At 46.8% G+C, this 17,061-nt stretch overlaps 1 protein-coding gene across 1 annotated transcript; it reads left to right on the top strand.

Moving 5' to 3' along the window:
* Positions 1 to 152: 152 nt before the first annotated feature.
* wdr47b (WD repeat domain 47b) lies at positions 153 to 16,916 on the top strand. Its single transcript, XM_048989123.1, has 15 exons — positions 153 to 718; positions 2,140 to 2,316; positions 2,865 to 2,948; positions 3,705 to 3,789; positions 4,399 to 5,201; positions 5,997 to 6,114; positions 7,534 to 7,712; positions 9,613 to 9,849; positions 9,972 to 10,050; positions 12,196 to 12,353; positions 12,499 to 12,668; positions 13,677 to 13,847; positions 14,017 to 14,148; positions 14,548 to 14,766; positions 15,180 to 16,916. The coding sequence occupies exons 2-15, from the start codon at positions 2,159 to 2,161 to the stop codon at positions 15,320 to 15,322; spliced, it is 2,736 nt and encodes a 911-aa protein (XP_048845080.1). The 5' UTR covers positions 153 to 718; positions 2,140 to 2,158; the 3' UTR covers positions 15,323 to 16,916.
* Positions 16,917 to 17,061: the final 145 nt, after the last annotated feature.

Here is a 17,061-nt window from a genome sequence, read left to right as displayed (position 1 = left end):
AAAAAATAGAACCTTAATCCGTACCCATTCTTAATCTTAACCGAACAAAATTAATTTTTAGTTTTTTTGTTCAATGGCATTTTTAGTTTTTTTTGTTGCAGTCAAGGATTTTTATGCAACACATAGGTGTGTGTGTGTGTGTGTGTGTGTGTGTGTGTTTATGTACACACACAAAACAACGCCCAACTGCTTGCTTTAAACAAACCCAGGCGCTGTCACCCGCATTCAGACACTGGATTTCCCTGACGATTGCGCTCTAGGGACAGTCGCTTAACAGCGCATCGCCGCAACGCCCAGGTCCAGCGACGCGCCTAATCGCGACAGGCCCGTGGCCACGCCCGCCGTTCCTCGCGACAGGCCCGTGGCCACGCCCGCCGTTCCTCGCGACAGGCCAGTGCAGTTCGGCACGCGATTATCGCCACAGGCAGTCCTTGCGCAGGCCGGCCCGCATCCTTCCCGCGTCCTGGGAGCGGCTCGCTGCGCGTTGCCGGCGTCTCATTGGCTGATCGCCGTGATCCCGTTTGACAGCCGGAGGCTGGGCCGCAGAGGCTGGGTGGGAGGAGACGGCAACCCAAAACAAAAAAAGGCTGGGGAAACAAACCGACGGTCTGTAATACGAAACACAGCGTAAGCGCCGCAGCAGCAGCGTGGGACGTCTGCCGCACAAGCAAAACCGAAGAGCGCCACTCGCAGTTAATGTATTTATAAAGGCGACAAGGTGAGGCTTTAAACGGCGTCCGGACGGCCGCTCTCAGGGAGGCTAACGCTAGCTCGCGGACTAGCACGGGTAGCTAGGCAGGTAGCTGTCTGATGTTAGCCGATGCGTGTCTCGCTGCTAACTGGGCAATTCTTTCCGTGAATTGCATCCCTGCCCCGTCTTGATATCTCTCCGACCGCCCCCCTGGTCTCTTTGCACGGATATCGTGCGTGTCTGAGGGCGGAGGGCTGAGCTTCGCCTTGTTTAGCTGCTGAGCTAGTAAAGGTATCCTAAGCGTGTGCTTATGCACGCTTGCTGCTCTGCACCATCCCCTACCCACCTTCATCTCTCGTCCACCCCAGTGATGATGCCCTCGGACCTGGTAAACGGCTGACAGCTGCCGTGCTCTCAGCTCTGTGGTCGCATTAGCCCGGGAGCTGCTGCCAGGGGGCTTTTGTTCGTTTTAAAAGCATCGCGGTGACGGGTTTCGCCTTTTTGTGGCTAGGGGTGGGTCGTTTGATTCCAGTCCTGTTTGGGGTGAAATGGAATATTCAGCTAAGAAATCTCCATTTCACCCCATGCCGGATTTTAGTGTCCCGATAGCTCTGTCAGATGGTTTGTGATTAATGAATTAAAGACCCTTGACATTCACCAGTGATCCATGCTATTGCGGTGCAGGTGCATTATCCTAAATCCGTGATTAATGTAATTTGTAAACTTAGCCCTTGTGATTTTCGGGGAACAAATAGAAATACAATAAAGTCTCCGCAGTTTAAACGTAAATGCCCAGTCCTCTTCGGTGTGATATTAGAAGCGATATATAAACGAATAAGGCAGAAGCTCTTTTCAAGAACCTCTAGAACTCCGAAGCAGAAGTTTCAGTCCTGGCTATGATGCCACTTAATTTATTTTACCTCTTTAATACCTTTCGTGGGGGAAAGTCCCTGATCCTGCGTGTCTCTTGTTTTTACATTATGAAGCACTTTGAGCTGTTTCCATAGAGTGCTGTTGGATTTTGTATGCCTTAAAGCAATTACTTATTACTTCCCTCGACACCTTCGTGTTTAATTAAACGAGGAGCGGAAAACATATACAAAATAGGTATAAAAGTATACAAATAGAATATGCTGAAAAACCGAATATTGTAATATTACTAAAATAAATGTTTAAAGATACACAGATTGACATGATAATGATAATAAATTAGCAGATGGTATATGTGCATAAAAAAGTATTGCACCAGACTTGTAAAAGCAAAGTTTCTGCAGAAATTATTTCCTTGCCGTGCTTCAAAGCAGTAGGAAGTCACTCAGGTCGTCCACCAGACCTGATCTGGTATCCTTGGATTCATATACTCTCGAAACATTTACGCTCATTCTGTTATTAACTTGCCAGGTCTCATGCACTTTGTAAGTTCTCGTCTTTCATACGTTTCCTGCCAGGTCGTTTAAAGCTGACACCATGACAGCCGAGGAAACCATTAATATCAAGGAGGTGGAGATCATCAAGGTGATTCTGGACTTCCTGAACTCCCGTAAGCTTCACATCAGTATGCTGGCCCTGGAGAAGGAGAGTGGGGTGATCAACGGGCTCTATTCGGATGACATGCTCTTCCTAAGGTAACACCCCACATCAAGGGGGTTTGTGCCTCGGCTGGTAATCAACTGCGGCCCCTCCTGCAGGGTTGCATTCCACCGCTAAACATCGCACACACCATTGAATCTGAGAAGCACATGAGACTGCACTCTCCTTCCCTAATGGTGAACAGTGATGATTCTTTCGTTCTTTTCCCGGAAGAAAAGGCTGTCTTTTCTTAGCAGTCTGTGGTTTCATGTTGTAGAAATTTGGTTAGAAAATGACCAGTTAAAAAAAAGTTGTTTGAAATACAGTATATGTTTTTGGAAAACCTGTTTATATTTTCAGTCTCCAGTAGTCTTTTTTTAGTGATAATCTAGACCGGAACTGTTGCTTTATGTATCTCTTACAGGTGAAATTCTGAAAAGTAATGAATGAGTATGGACAGAATTTTTTTTTTCCATCCACGTTAAATTCTAAAAATGCACTGATAGAGGTAGTTACTGTTTTTTTGGGAGATAGATCTGCACAGCTACAGTTCCCTGTGACATCATCTTTACCTACAAGCCATTCTGTCCTTTTATTTTCCCAGGCAACTGGTCCTTGACGGCCAGTGGGATGAAGTTCTGCAGTTTATTCAGCCTCTGGAGTGTATGGACAAATTTGACAGAAAGAGGCAAGTTGACTTCACCTCAGAAGATGTTGTTATATTTGTGTTTGAAAATAGAGAATGGTGACTTCCCCATTGTTTGAGGAAGTCTGGATTTCTTAATTCCATAAAGAATTGCCTTTTATGTGTGGGAGCCACACCCTTAATAACAGTGAGACAAAATCCTGCTGGGCTGTTGTGTTTATTGAACATTAAACTTGTTTGCACTAGTTGCAGTAATTACACTTAGGGTGAATCTGAGTACCAAGAACGTAAAGACCGTACTCATGGTCTTGGCAAGACCGGTCTGGTGAACTTGCCTTCCAAGAATGAACTTGATCAATTAATCATGGGATTGATCTCACTCGGCGACGATACAATCGATGTATCCTTTAATATTTGGGGCAGAGCAAGACCGATATCCGATTTTTTTTTTTTTCTGTTTTCTGTATTCTTAGTATTGGAACAGGTCTTCGGCAATGGAAGATGCCGTTAAACTGGTACAAGAGAACATACATATCCTAAATTTCCTTCTGGATAAATAAAGTATCTCTATCTATCTATCTATCTGTATGGTCAAGTACATATAGTCAGATTCAGCCTTTCTCTGTCAGTGGTTGGATCTCTGGTGCTTTGTATAGAACTGGGAAAGCTCCAAATATTGTGTCCACACTAGGGTTGGGAGCTATTAGAAGTTTCTTTTCCATCCTGTTATGGTGGAAAGCACTGGTAATATACAGCCAGCAGAGGGTCCCTCGAGTGACACTCAGCATGTCCGTTCAGGTTCCGCTACATTATCCTGAAGCAGAAGTTCCTGGAAGCCCTGTGCGTGAACAATGCCATGTCTGCCGAGGATGAGCCCCAGCACGTAAGTAAGGGTGTGGGGGATGGTGGCAGGGGGATTGGATCTGGGAATTGGCAACCCAGGCTACCGAATGAGATCGCCAAGGGGTACAAGCACAGGGCTGCACATGTCCAAAATCTCTCATTCAGGGTTAACGGAAATGTTTAGATAATAGATACTGTTTTAAGTGAAATGTGATTTTGCAATTCTAGAGTTACCATCGTTATTTTACTGGCTTACATACCTAGTGCATTTTCAGTCTACTTAATTCCATTGAGCCTGTACTTGAGTATCTATAGGAATGACATATGGTCCGCATGGCCTAGCCACAGTAAGCTCAGTCCTCTGTTTTGCTTCTAGTAACATGATTCAAATGAAAAACCCAGCATATGAGCTCTCTGGCCTCTGATCTGAAATACCTATTTTTTTGTTTTAATGCAAGACTAATGCTAATTCTGGGGTGTTCTCTGGGGTGTTAATGGCTAATGCAGTATTTAGTTGTGAATGAAAGCAGATCATTATGTGACATTTAACATTGAAGCAAAAATGCGTTGAGGGCCAGAGTATAGTATAGATGTAAGGCGACGAGGTGGCGTGGAGGTTGATGACTGACAGGTGCCGGTGTCTCCCCAGTTGGAGATCACCATGCAGGAGGCTGTGAAGTGCTTACACGCTCTGGAGGAGTTCTGCCCCTCCAAGGAGGACTACAGCAAGCTGTGTCTGCTGCTGACGCTGCCGCGGCTCACCCACCATGCCGAGTTCAAGGAGTGGAACCCCAGCACGGCTCGCGTCCACTGCTTTGAGGAGGCGTGTACCATGGTGGCTGAGTTCATCCCAGCTGACCGCAAGCTGAGCGAGGCGGGCTTCCGGGCCAGCGGCAACCGGCTCTTCCAGCTGCTCATCAAGGGCGTGCTGTACGAATGCTGCGTGGAGTTCTGCCAGAGCAAGGCCACGGGCGAGGAGATCACGGAGAGCGAGGTGCTGCTGGGCATGGACATGCTGTGCGGCAACGGCTGCGACGACCTCGACCTCAGCCTGCTATCCTGGCTGCAGAATCTCCCCGCCAGCGTCTTCTCCTGCGCCTTCGAGCAGAAGCTGCTCAACATCCACGTGGACAAGCTGGTGAAGCCGGCCAAGGCCGCCTACGCTGACCTGCTGACGCCGCTCATCAGCAAGCTGTCGCCGTACCCAGCATCGCCCCTCCGCCGGCCCCAGTCCGCCGACACCTACATGTCGCGCTCACTCAACCCGGTGCTGGACGGCCTCTCCTACGGCCTGTCCACCCAGGACAAGCGGGTGGCCGACATCGCCGGCAAGACCTCGCCCATGTCGCACTCCTTCGCCAACTTCCACTACCCCGGCGCTGCCAACCTGACGCGCAGCCTGATGCTGGAGAGCTCTGACTGCCACAGCATCTTTGAGGAGTCTCCGGAGAGGTGATCTTTGTTTGCCGGGGATTGCTGACGCGTAACGGCCCCACGGCTGGTAGTTTAGCGGCTACATTTAATTATACATAGTAATGATGATAATTATTCCATAAAAATAATAAGAGCAATAATCGTAGTTGTCATTATTAATAATAATAATAATAATAATAATATAATTGTGTTGCCAGTCAGTTTTCTGTACCCACTTGTGGTTGTGAGGCTCTGGAGCTGTGAATTATTATCATGGTTGTTGTTTTTGTTTTGTTGTCGTTTGTTGTCACTATTATTACTGTTGTCATTATTATTGTTTTGCTGTTATTATAGTATTAGTAGTAGTACTGGTGTTAATATAATTATTTTTATGATTTTGTAGGACATTGTTCTACCTCACTGTATGTTCATCTTTGAGCCTGACTGGCATAAACAGTTATACCCCAGGAAAAACTAACCAAGGGAGGTTTCCCTCTGCTTGCTGTCTTAATCCCTGGGAGGCCTGAACCTTGTTCTTCTTTACCTAGGCACCTTGCTGGGGCCAAGGTTGAATTTTTAGCTTATGTTTTCATGTGTTTTTTTTTTTTTCTTTTTTTTTTATAACTACAATATCAAATTCCTGTTTATTCAGAAGGGAATCTGATCAATCCTCGATGTGGTAGATTGGACAATGCAGGCTTAAGCGGTCACTCTACTCAAATAACATTTCTATAAAACGCAACAAGGGGAACTGTAATTTTATTTGATGTTATCTGTTTTATTTTGGGGGAGTTAATGTTGTGGGATTACCCAGACTGCTTTGTGGCTCGCCAGCTCCAGGACAGACACGCCCGTGGACAAAATGATGGCCTCGGGGGGGCCTAACACCGTGAGGCCCGCTTCAGCACCCGGGGGGGAGGCGCCAGTCACCGAGCCTACTGAAAAGAATGAGGTAAAGAGCCATGCCATTGTACTCTGGCTGCCCCAAAAGGCCTTCCCTAGGGGCTTTAAGGATTATTTTTGGGGGGGTTAATATTAAACCAGTTTGCTGGGTTTTTATCTGAAACTTACTGCACAGAGTTGCAGTTTTTGGTGTCTGTCTGACAACAGAACCGGGAGATTGTCCAGGACACGCTGCCTGCTCCTGTACTCTCCGTAATTTAGCGGACTGTAAATTCACCCATGTGACCTTAACGTCACGTCAATGCGACCGGAATCGTCGCAGCGGGTGTGGTCGAGGTGTGTCTCACCATGACACGTAGCTGACTCTGCGGACTTCGATTCATTGCCACGGAAACCCCTTTGACCGCGGAGACAGCGGCGACGGTGTGAGCGGAATTAATGCAGGTCGTGTTATCAGGGGCTCCTGGCCCCATCAGCGTCCAGCGCGGTGCTGTCCGGGACTGGCTCGTAAGCCTGGCTTTCTCCTAGAATCGCTGATGAATGACAAACCCTGTGCCGATTTCAATAAGGGATTATAGTCTGTGGCCCCCAGGGGTGCGGTGTCTCTGGCTTTTCCTGCCAGCTGGTGCTCAGTTTGGGGGGGGGGACTAGCTAGACACCTCTAATCAGACTCCCAGAAGTCATGGGCGAGCAAGGCACCTCCTCACCCTGTCCGGCTCAGTACATCCTTTTCCAGCATGTGATTAAAATAAGAGGACAATCCCAATAAGCTACGCAAATAAGATTTCTCTTTACATGTCTTTGTTATTCCTAAAAAAAAAAAAGACTGTTTTTGAATCCGCTGATGTTGCCATTTTAGAATGTTATTTTTCTCGCTATAGCTATATAAATGTCCCACTTTTGTTTTCCGAAATGGTGCACGGAAGCACAGACTGCTGGTGGTAGAGCTGGTAGCTTGGCCATTCCAAGACTGTGTTCCCACAGTGTGGGAGTTTGGCTGTGCTTCAGGTAAACTTTGGCTTGATTTGCTGTGAGGGATTTCGTCTCCCCTGATCCTGCTCTGCAGACACGCACTTCTACTCAAATGCAGCAATTGTGTAGATCTGTTGTTTTTTTTTCCACCAGCATGTTTACATTCTCAGGCAAGAGTAACTGTTTTTGAAAGTATCTGAATGCAAATCGCTGTGTTGCTGAAGGTGCAAAGTTCTCTGAATAGCATTTTGTAATAATGAAATGTAGTTCAGAATCGCAGCTTCCTTTAACTGCTTAAGTTCAAAGTAATGACTTCAATGGCCTGTTTCAGCCACATCAACATCTTTATAAGTGAGCATCGTGTTAGAAATTACTTATTTTATGTACTGCCCCTTAAGCCGAGTCTGGTTTGAGTTTCCGTACCGTCACACCTCTCCAGTTATGGCGCCCTCTACTGACCTGACTGTCCTGCGACTTTCCCGCCATTCCCTGGCAGCTTCGTGACTCCACAGAGCAGTTCCAGGAGTACTACCGGCAGCGGCTACGCGTCCAGCAGCATCTGGAGCAGAAGGAGCAGCAGAGGCAGCTCTACCAACAGATGCTCCTGGAAGGCGGGGTCAGCCAGAACGAGGTGCCCCGCCCCCAGCAGAACCTCACTGAAAAGTTCCTCAACAGGTCAGTCCTCACGGCCCTCAGCTAGCCCCAAACCCCTCCATGTTTCCATGAAATCTTTGCACCTGTGCTAAGCTAACCTCGCATCCCTAATTGGTTAAGCAAACGATGCAAAACCTCATCGGATCTGCTGAGCCCCGGGGCTCCTGTTTGATCATTGACTCCTGTCACGTGCCGACCATGTTGTCCCTGTGTTGATTATTGACTCCTGTCACTGTCCTGGGGGGTAAGGGGGTGGGCTTGGGGTAAATGCAGGAGGCCCTTTTTGGGTTTCTGATGTCTGCAGGGAGGCTGAGTTAATGAGGTGATGCCTGTTGGGGGGGGTTGAATTGTTGATGAGGCCACCATGCCCTAGTGTCCCTCTGAAGACCAGAAACGGAAAACCTTTCCTTCAGATTCATTCAGTGTTGCCTTTCTGTGTATTTTCCTGGTTATATGCAGTCTTGTGTTGCATTACGCCCAGTCAAATCAGGTTCTATCGTATTTATGTCCGAGGTCCATAGTAAATAAATCACACTGATCGAGAGACTCCTGAAAGCGGATGTAGTGGGACATTAGCGGGTTTATCGCTTAGTGTAGCAAGTGCAGGAAAATGGGCGACGTTGCCAGCCGTTTAATGACCCACTGTCCATGTCTAACTTGTAATAGAGTATGTATACGGTCAACGTCAGTGTTAACCTCAAGATACACCTAGACTGACATGCGTTTGGTGGTCCCGGTCCCAGATTCGAACGCAAGTATTTGGTTATTTTCTGAAATATTCTCCCGTTGGAACAGAGAACCTACAGAGTCCCTGGGACGTTGTTGTGACTAGTGTGGCAGCTGGTTAAATTTGGGCTTGGTGATGAAAGGGCTCTCAGGGCAGGATGGAAATCCTAATGGTGTCATTTTGGACAGCCTCATGAATAATTCAGAGTGGGGGGGGGATAAGCAGTCATTTTGTTAAATATTTTTTTCAGAAGTCATTTAAAATGATGCATGTTTTAACCCTTAAACTTTAGTGGTAGTTAGAGAAAAGGAATGATTTGTGGATACCTTTTTTTCCGTCAGAAAAGGGCGAGCGGTGGATTGCGTTGTCATGGTGAGCAGGGAGGGAGTAGCCTGGTGGGGAGGGGTTATTGGGAGGGGGGACAGACAGGACTCCAGATGGTGTGGAGGATTTAGGACCACTAGGGAGGGATCACATTGTGTTGTCACCCTAGGAGCTGTTAAGTTCTCCAGGGTCACAGCTGCCTTCTGCTGTCGTGGTGGTTCCCAAGAGATTCACCACCTCCCATAATGCTATTCTCATATCACACTGGTTTGCCTTGTCTTGTTTTGGGTCGACCTGCATTTCAAATGAGAATGAATTGTTACCATCATTGTATCCTTTGTCTGCTATCACCAGTGAATGTTGTATTCTTTCATTGTGTTTGTTTTAGTAGGGAGTGTGCTCGTGTGTATGCATGTTTGTGAGAATCTGTTGTGTATATATGAAAGGACATAGCATGTTTGCTTATTAATAGTATCTGTGTAGATTTTTTATTTATTAAGTAGATGCATTCGTCCGAAGTGATATACAAGCAAGGCAGATAAACACCACAAGCATACAGGTGTCAAGGAACCAGCCTAGGTACACATGCAGCTGGGGTGAGCTTCTTGGGAATGACTTGTAACAAGCTGATGTCAGAATTGGAGCACGAGCTATATAATGCATTACAAAACATTGTGAGAACCTAACAGAAGAGCTGTTCAAAGCATCGGCTAGGTTGGTACGAGACGGGCACAAAGTCACCGTATCGTCAAAGCAGATACTGTTGGTAGTTTGTATTAATATCCATGGAACTGGCTTGAGTCTCCGGTATGCCTGTATAACAGATACAAGGACCCACTGTGCTGACCAGCTTTCTGCCTGTTCGTTCAGATCCATTCAAAAGCTGGAAGAGCTGAACGTGGGGATGGACAGTCTGGGTGAAGACGTCCAGTCGCTGACCCAACAGTGCAATGGCAAGGTGGAGGGCAGCCCCAGCAGTGGTGACACGGCGCCGCCCGAGCCCGAGCAGGCCCATGCAGGTGCCGGCGTGGTCAGCAGCACTCCCCAGAAGGCTGGGGGTCTTGGGATTCCAACGATTGATGAATCCCCAGTGCCCGTGGTCCCGAGGTGAGCAGAGATTCACCATGGCTGACCCTACGGGCAATGCATGCATTACAGGTGGAAATGTCATTTGATGATGTCACACCGAGAGGTTATGATGTCACAACTGATTTTGTGTGTGTGTGCAGCACGCAGAATACCCAAACAAAGCAGCCCATTGGCCACGAGGAGCCAGGCCACTCCCCAACACGCAGCAAGGCCCAGGAGGTATGTCTCTCTTACTTTGATGGTTATGCGTTGTTTATGCACACATAGGTTAATGACACGTGTCCGATGACTCATTTGCTGCTGAAAATAGTTATCACCATACATTCCATGCACATTGTCTTTGAACTCTATTTTTAAAGGAATGATGATTTGGCCTTTTTCAACAATTCTACGGAAAAGTGACCATATTTTTCCCAAAGATTTTGTCCCAGCTGGTCAGATTCTCAGATCTGGGTCACTTCTTGGACAGTTTTTCCGTTTTAGGATTTGCAGCTGTCCGAAATATTCTAGCCCCAGTGTAATTTGTTGAATCTTTTAATCGGTTTTTGTTAGGATATGCAAAGGAAATGGGAAGTTTTATGTCTTCTGAGCGATACAGGTTCTATTAATTCTTTTTTAAGAATTAGACCCTTATTTCCTTAATTGTTTAGGCTCAGTATGTATCTGTATATCACATGAAATGGCTTTGAAATGAAACCCTTAGCAGTGATAAGCGCTTTAGTGGGCGTGGTCATGCAGCCCAGCCTGAGGGATCAGGTAAGTTCAGCATTTTCTGATCTACGCAGGCCTGAAATCGGCTTTGCTCCCTTCTCCATGTCGCCGTGGTATCGGCTCCGAATCCTAATCCCGTCAGCGTAATGTCCACCCAGACGCTGGGCTGCACTGTGCGCGCCTGTCCTGCCTGCTGGGATTTCAGCACGTCCAGCTGAGTCACCCTGGATTACTTCAGAAGGAGGAGCACAGATTACACTCCTCTGATTACACAGTAATTCCATTAGCGCGGCCATTGAGTGAAAAATAACGTGCTTTGTTTAGCAAGAAGCTTCATTCAAAGTAGGGCCTTGATTTTATTTATTTATTTTGAATAACCAGATTTAATCTGTGTGGATGGCACAGTGGATCGGTGGGTAGCACTGTTGGCTCACACCTACAGGTTGGGGGTTCAAATGCAAAGCTCTGTGCTGAGTTTACTTATTTTCCCTGGCTCTTGTGGTTCTCCATGAGGTACTTAAGCAAATTAGCATCTCTGAATTGCTTATAGTGCAAGGTCGTGTGTGTGTGTGTGTGTGTGTGTGTGTGTGTGTGTGTGTGTGTGTGTATCCAGCTATGGACTGGCTGTTAGTCCATAGAGTTCCCTAGTTTTGTACCCTGTCCTGTCTGAGAGGGGCCACCACCCCCCTCCCCAGCCACCCTGTGACCCTGACCAGAATAAATGGTTGGAAGATGGATGGATTTAATCTGACTGGACAGTGTACGCCTGTATCTTTGATTTCAAAGCAATTCTGTTTAATTTTCCTACTTTTGGGTTCAGTGGGACTTTATCGGCTGCGTGGATGACATTTATCGGCATTGGGGACATAAATCATTGGCGACTCCATGTGTCAGAAATCTCTCATTTTTATCACGATTCAGTCAAATTAATCGACAATTCAGTTATTTTACAATGGAACATTGAGACTGTATTTATCCCCATCTTGCTCTCTACCCGTCTTGCTCTGCAGCCAGCGAGCAGCAGCCCTGGAGCTGGGGGTTAAGGGCCTTGCTCAATGGCCCACAGACATGTGGCTGTTCTGCTGGGGCAAGGGCTTGACCTGGCAACCTTCCAGTCACAAATATCAGCTATCACACTATTAATGGAAAACAAAGCAGAATCTCAAAACATTTGCTTTTATTCTCATTATTAAACAGGGAAAGCAAGCCAAAATTGGCAAATGGTAAACTGTCAGAAGGCCAGCCACTAAAATGCACAGAAATAAAGCCGATAGAGGAAGTGCCATGTGATCAGTGGGGTGGAGACCTGCCGGACTTGTCGGCACAGGGTAGCAGAAAGATGTTACCTTATTTTTTTTTTTATTCCGTGGAAAACAACTGATCAGTCTACAAATTATAAACGTGTTGCGGACTGGAGCCTCTTATAAGTGGTGAATGAGCCGACAAAATCCCTAGTCCTCCACTAAGGAAATTCTTCATGAAGACAAAATTATAATAGCAATAACAATAATAACAGAGAAACATATTGTTCAAGGATTGTGGGAGAAAATCATGATTTTGCTTCTGAGAGAGAAAATTGATTTCATATTTTGTGCAGCTCTACTTCACGCCCCTAGTCACCATGTGACAGGGTGGCCTTTGTATTTTTCTCAGGGGGACAAGCCCAAGGCCCAGTTTGTGGCCGTCAACAAGCTGGAAGACACACAAGCTGTTCGCGCTGTGGCCTTCCACCCCTCTGGGCAGCTCTACGCTGTGGGCTCCAACTCCAAAACGCTGCGCGTATGTGCCTACCCTGACGTCCTGGACACCAGGTAGATGGCACTATATTACATATTTAGAGGGAAGGGAGTTGGATGTGTGTTTTAATTCCTGTCAGTATTCTTTTGGTTTTAATCTCAGCGCCAGTAAATCGTCACGTTAACCCCAATGCCGCCGTCCCCATCGCTGCCCCCACAGTGGTTCTGACCCCTCTAAGCAGCCCGTCGTCCGCTTCAAGAGGAACAAACACCACAAGGGCTCCATCTACTGCGTGGCCTGGAGCCACTGCGGCCAGCTGCTGGCCACCGGCTCCAATGACAAGTACGTCAAGGTGCTGCCCTTCAACGCCGAGTCCTGCAACGCCACTGGTGAGCAGAGCTTTGGAGGGTTAGGGTCACATCGCAAGGACGGCATGCTATATACGTGAATATACTGTTAGTGTAATCAACAAAATATTTTATAATTTTTGTTGTATACGTTTGTATGACCATATCACTTTTTTTTTTTTACTTCATTTATCATTATTTTCTGAGTTTGCCACTATTTTGTGTTGTGTTTAGAGGCAGACTATTGCATAACCAATCGACAAAGAAAGCTATTAGTTAAGTTCTCCCCAAACGAGCTTGATGGGTCGAATGGCCTCCTCTCGTTTGTAAAATTCTTATGTTCTAAAGCATTTCAAGTTCCATCCCAAAGTACCGAAGTACCAAAGAAGTCAATGGAAAAGTGAAAGTATCAAAAATGCGGTAGAAAAGCCCCCTTAGTGCAGGGCTACGTTTCCCGAAACCTTCGTACTGCCATGCAAACACAAACACTCTAACTGTAATCTTTCATCAGAACTGAATTATCACCGAAATCGGTCCTTTGATTCAACTATGCTTGATTTTGAAGAGAACAATATTATTTACCTACTTATTTCATATTTGGGTGGACAGTCAAAAGACTTTTGAAGCTCTCAATTTCAGTGTTAACGTAGTTACTGTGTTTCGCCTTTGTAGGGCAGTGTAGCACTACGATAATCGTAACTTCAGAGAGGGAGAATTCAATATGGTGACCCTCGGACAGATTCGGTCTCTAGGCTACGCCTCTGATGCCATAAGATCCCAGCAACAACCCAAGGCTGAACTGATAGCCTTATGTTCCAGCGCCGGTTACTGAATCTCTGTACTGCCATGTGACTTTTATGAGTGGCTGGGGATCTCCGGTCTCCATGGTGATTTGTGAAGAATGCTTACTCGGGATGCTGAGTATGTATGTTGCCACATGGTCCCCATGGTGATATCCAGTAAGCTGCTGCGGGTAAGGTTATGAGGTCAGCGTAGCAGAGCGAGGCAAGGCTGAGAAGGCCGCAGTGACGTGTAGGTCGCCCCCTGCAGGCCCGGACCTGGAATTCAGCATGCATGACGGCACCATTCGTGACCTTGCCTTCATGGAGGGTCCCGAGAGCGGTGGGGCTATCCTGATCAGCGCTGGCGCTGGGGACTGCAATATCTACACCACCGACTGCCAGCGGGGGCAGGGCCTGCACGCACTCAGTGGGCACACAGGTATAAGCCCCTCCCACAACTGCCATACGGTTACGGTGACGGGGGGGCTGCTGTAATTACATCTAAGCTTTTAACGAGTCTCTAGCCATTACGGACTCCAAGCTGATCGGGAAGTCTCCAGCAGAGGGCGCCGGTGATGGATGCTCACTTGCCGTGTGTCTTTGGTCAGGTCACATCCTGTCCCTGTACACCTGGGGCGGCTGGATGATTGCGTCAGGCTCCCTGGACAAGACGGTGCGCTTCTGGGACCTGCGGGTGCCTAGCTGCGTCCGGGTGGTGGGAACGGCTTTCCACGGCTCAGGTGGGTGGGGTTCGAGAACATCGTCCCCCGCAGTGGGCGTGTCCGAGCTGCAAAGCTCATTAGTGTGTCAGGGGTCACTGTTTCTTTAGGCAGGACATGTAATTAACTATGAGCGCTGATATTTACAGTATATTATTATGTACTCTACTAATTGGTTAATTGGAGTTAATTGGAGTTACCAAATTGCCTGTAGTTGTGCGTGTGTAAATGAATATTCTAACTAAATGTATTACTTACTGAAGCTTGTGTCTAAGGTAGGAAGTGATAAGGTGTATATGTTTGTAGATATATAAGTATGGAACACTGATCAGTCGCAGGATATCGGGGGGTATATTTAAGGGGCGGCTCATCAGCGCCTCCTGCCTGTCGGCTAACGCTGCTCGGCTTCGCCACTCCCAGGCAGCCCTGTGGCCTCGGTGGCCGTGGACCCCAGCGGGAGGCTCTTGGCCACGGGCCAGGAGGACAGCAGCTGCATGCTGTACGACATCCGGGGCGGGAGGATGGTGCAAACGTACCGGCCCCACTCCAGCGACGTGCGCTCGGTACGCTTCTCCCCAGGCGCGCACTACCTGCTCACCGGCTCCTACGACACCCGCGTGATGATCACCGACCTGCAAGGTGAGGCCCGGCCCTCCAAGGCACCAAGCCAAAAAAAAAAAGACTCATTAAAATGACCCATATTCACCAGATGCCAGTCTGGCACCTGCTTTTTTGTCCTTTATTGCACAGGTTTTGTCCTGTTCTCTTCCTGTGCAGCTGTCCCCTTCCCTGCAATAGTGGCACAAAAAAATTCATCATGTTTCTGTGAACACATGACAACAGAACTTTCAACTGAAACTATTAAGCTTGCATAATATTTAGCTATTTATAGGAATTAGTAAGCCTGTCGTCAGTTTATTTTCCCCAGAGGCGATTGTGTGCTGTTGCGTCATTCGGTGTGCCATTCAGTGCATGTTAAAAATGCACTCCTTGCCACGCGGCCCTGACGTCTCCGTCTTTCCGGCATTTTTGACGGCCTCTCGTTTCCCCAGGCGACCTGACGAAGCAGCTCCCGCTGACCGTTGTGGGCGAGCACGGCGACAAGGTGATCCAGTGCCGGTGGCACACGCAGGACCTCTCCTTCCTGTCCTCCTCCGCAGATCGGACTGTCACACTCTGGACCCACACCGAGTGAGAGTGACTGCGGGCGGAGGAGCTCCAGTCTGGCGGTGCTCACAGAGGCCCACCCCTCCCCTCCTTCCAGAACGAACTAGCCGATCACCGAGAGCAAAAATAAGGAACTCTCACTTTGTCTGTCTGTGTGTCTGTGTGTGTGTGTGAGTGAGTGTGTCTGTATGCTAGTGCTGACGACCGACGTAATCATTTCTGCTGTGCTTGCAGTCTCTCACATTAGCGCTTCTGTGACTGACATCTGTATATATAGCGGCTCTGCTGTCTCTTCAGTGTACACTTAAAAAATGATTGATACAAGAACTCTAAAAGCACCATTTCTGAGCTCTCATAACGGGCGAAGGACACTCATAGGTTGCACACAGTCAAAGCCTGGTGATCTTACACCTTATCGTGCCCTGGCATTAAGTTCGCATTTAATTCGCCGCAAAAACGGGATTTGGAATCCATTACCATATACGTTTTAATACAAATTGTGCCTTGTACAATCTGGTTACATAGAAAGCTTTACACACCTCTCGTTGCTGGGTGAATCCAGCTGTAGTCCATAGATAGCATGGCAGTTTGTTTCCTTGTCCACTACATTTGACGACCTCTGCGATGCTGCTATCGTTTATTTTATAAAAGCAAAAAAGGTTGATGTTTTGGTGTTTTACTGGTTGTGCAGTGTTTCCTAAAGTGTTATGAATATTATTGTCAAAATAACTGGTTATCAAATACTACAAAGGTAAGCTTTTGAAACGGTTTTGGTCCTTGTTAATGACAGTTTTTCTTTTGCCCATGGAAGTTCGGTGGACTTCTAGATGAGTTCAAAACACTAGCGGCCAACTGTTACATTACGGAAGCTGTGTTTCACCCTGAAAGGTGCCTATGGGATGCCAGCTGACACAGAGCTCCTTTTAAATGGTTAGTGTGTGACCAGGATAGTAGCTCTGTTTTAACTCTGACAACGAAGGGACTTTATTAAACCCTTTTTAATCTTTATTTTTGTTTGGTTTTGCCATAACGGCGGCATGACGGCCATGATGTCTGTCGGCCCTCTGTATTCATTTTGAATACTAAATTTGTTAGCATTTGCATCTCGTAGATTAGGTAAATATACTAACACGATGTCACGGTGGAGTTTGTCATGACAGCCGTCCTGTTTGAAAGGGCATTTTATACACTTTTATTTTTGTGGAGAGAAGCATGGCAGAACAACTTGGCATGATTAAAGCAGACAGCCAAACAAAAAGCAGAGACATACTTGATTGCCAGCACAGAATTTTTTTTTTTTTTAAACCATGTTCCGGTTTCCTACTGTTGCACTTTGATCAGGGAACACAGTCTTTTTGTGGTACCTGAAGACAAGCAAGTTGTATGTAATACTTCATCTTCTTTTCCCAATGTACAGACTTTAAATTAAAAGCCAAATTATGCATAGTTGTATTTATTTAACATTTTTTTGTTTCATGTAGTCTGATTTATGTTTTTATTTTTTATGAGAAATGAATCTGCATGAAGTTTTTTTTTTTAACGTCTATTGGATGGTAACAAGCTTAGAACTGTGGAACTGTGGCACTGCTGTGTTGTATCAATAAAGCCTCTCATTCTCATCACCAGATGACCTCCCGTTCCTCCTGTTGCCAGAGACACGTTATTTTCCAATGAGTCTTAAATGCGCCGTTACCGTTGTATTCCTTCTATTTCATTTATTTTTGTAATTGTTCTCTGGCAACTACTAGAGGCTGCGATTTTATCACT

The sequence above is a fragment of the Brienomyrus brachyistius genome, chromosome 21, assembly GCF_023856365.1.
Source record: "Brienomyrus brachyistius isolate T26 chromosome 21, BBRACH_0.4, whole genome shotgun sequence".
Taxonomy (NCBI): Eukaryota; Metazoa; Chordata; class Actinopteri; order Osteoglossiformes; family Mormyridae; genus Brienomyrus; species Brienomyrus brachyistius.
Note: the sequence above shows the minus strand (reverse complement) of the source record. Positions and strands in the feature narration are given on the sequence as shown.

What these genes read in the sequence shown, in the direction of transcription:
- wdr47b (XM_048989123.1), top strand. Translation starts at nt 2,159, where the DNA reads ATGACAGCCGAGGAAACCATTAATATCAAGGAGGTGGAGATCATCAAG. An exon ending in CCAGTGCCCGTGGTCCCGAG is followed by an intron (nt 9,850 to 9,971) that starts GTGAGCAGAGAT and finishes GTGTGTGTGCAG; the next exon opens with CACGCAGAATACCCAAACAA. An exon ending in GATGATCACCGACCTGCAAG is followed by an intron (nt 14,767 to 15,179) that starts GTGAGGCCCGGC and finishes TCGTTTCCCCAG; the next exon opens with GCGACCTGACGAAGCAGCTC.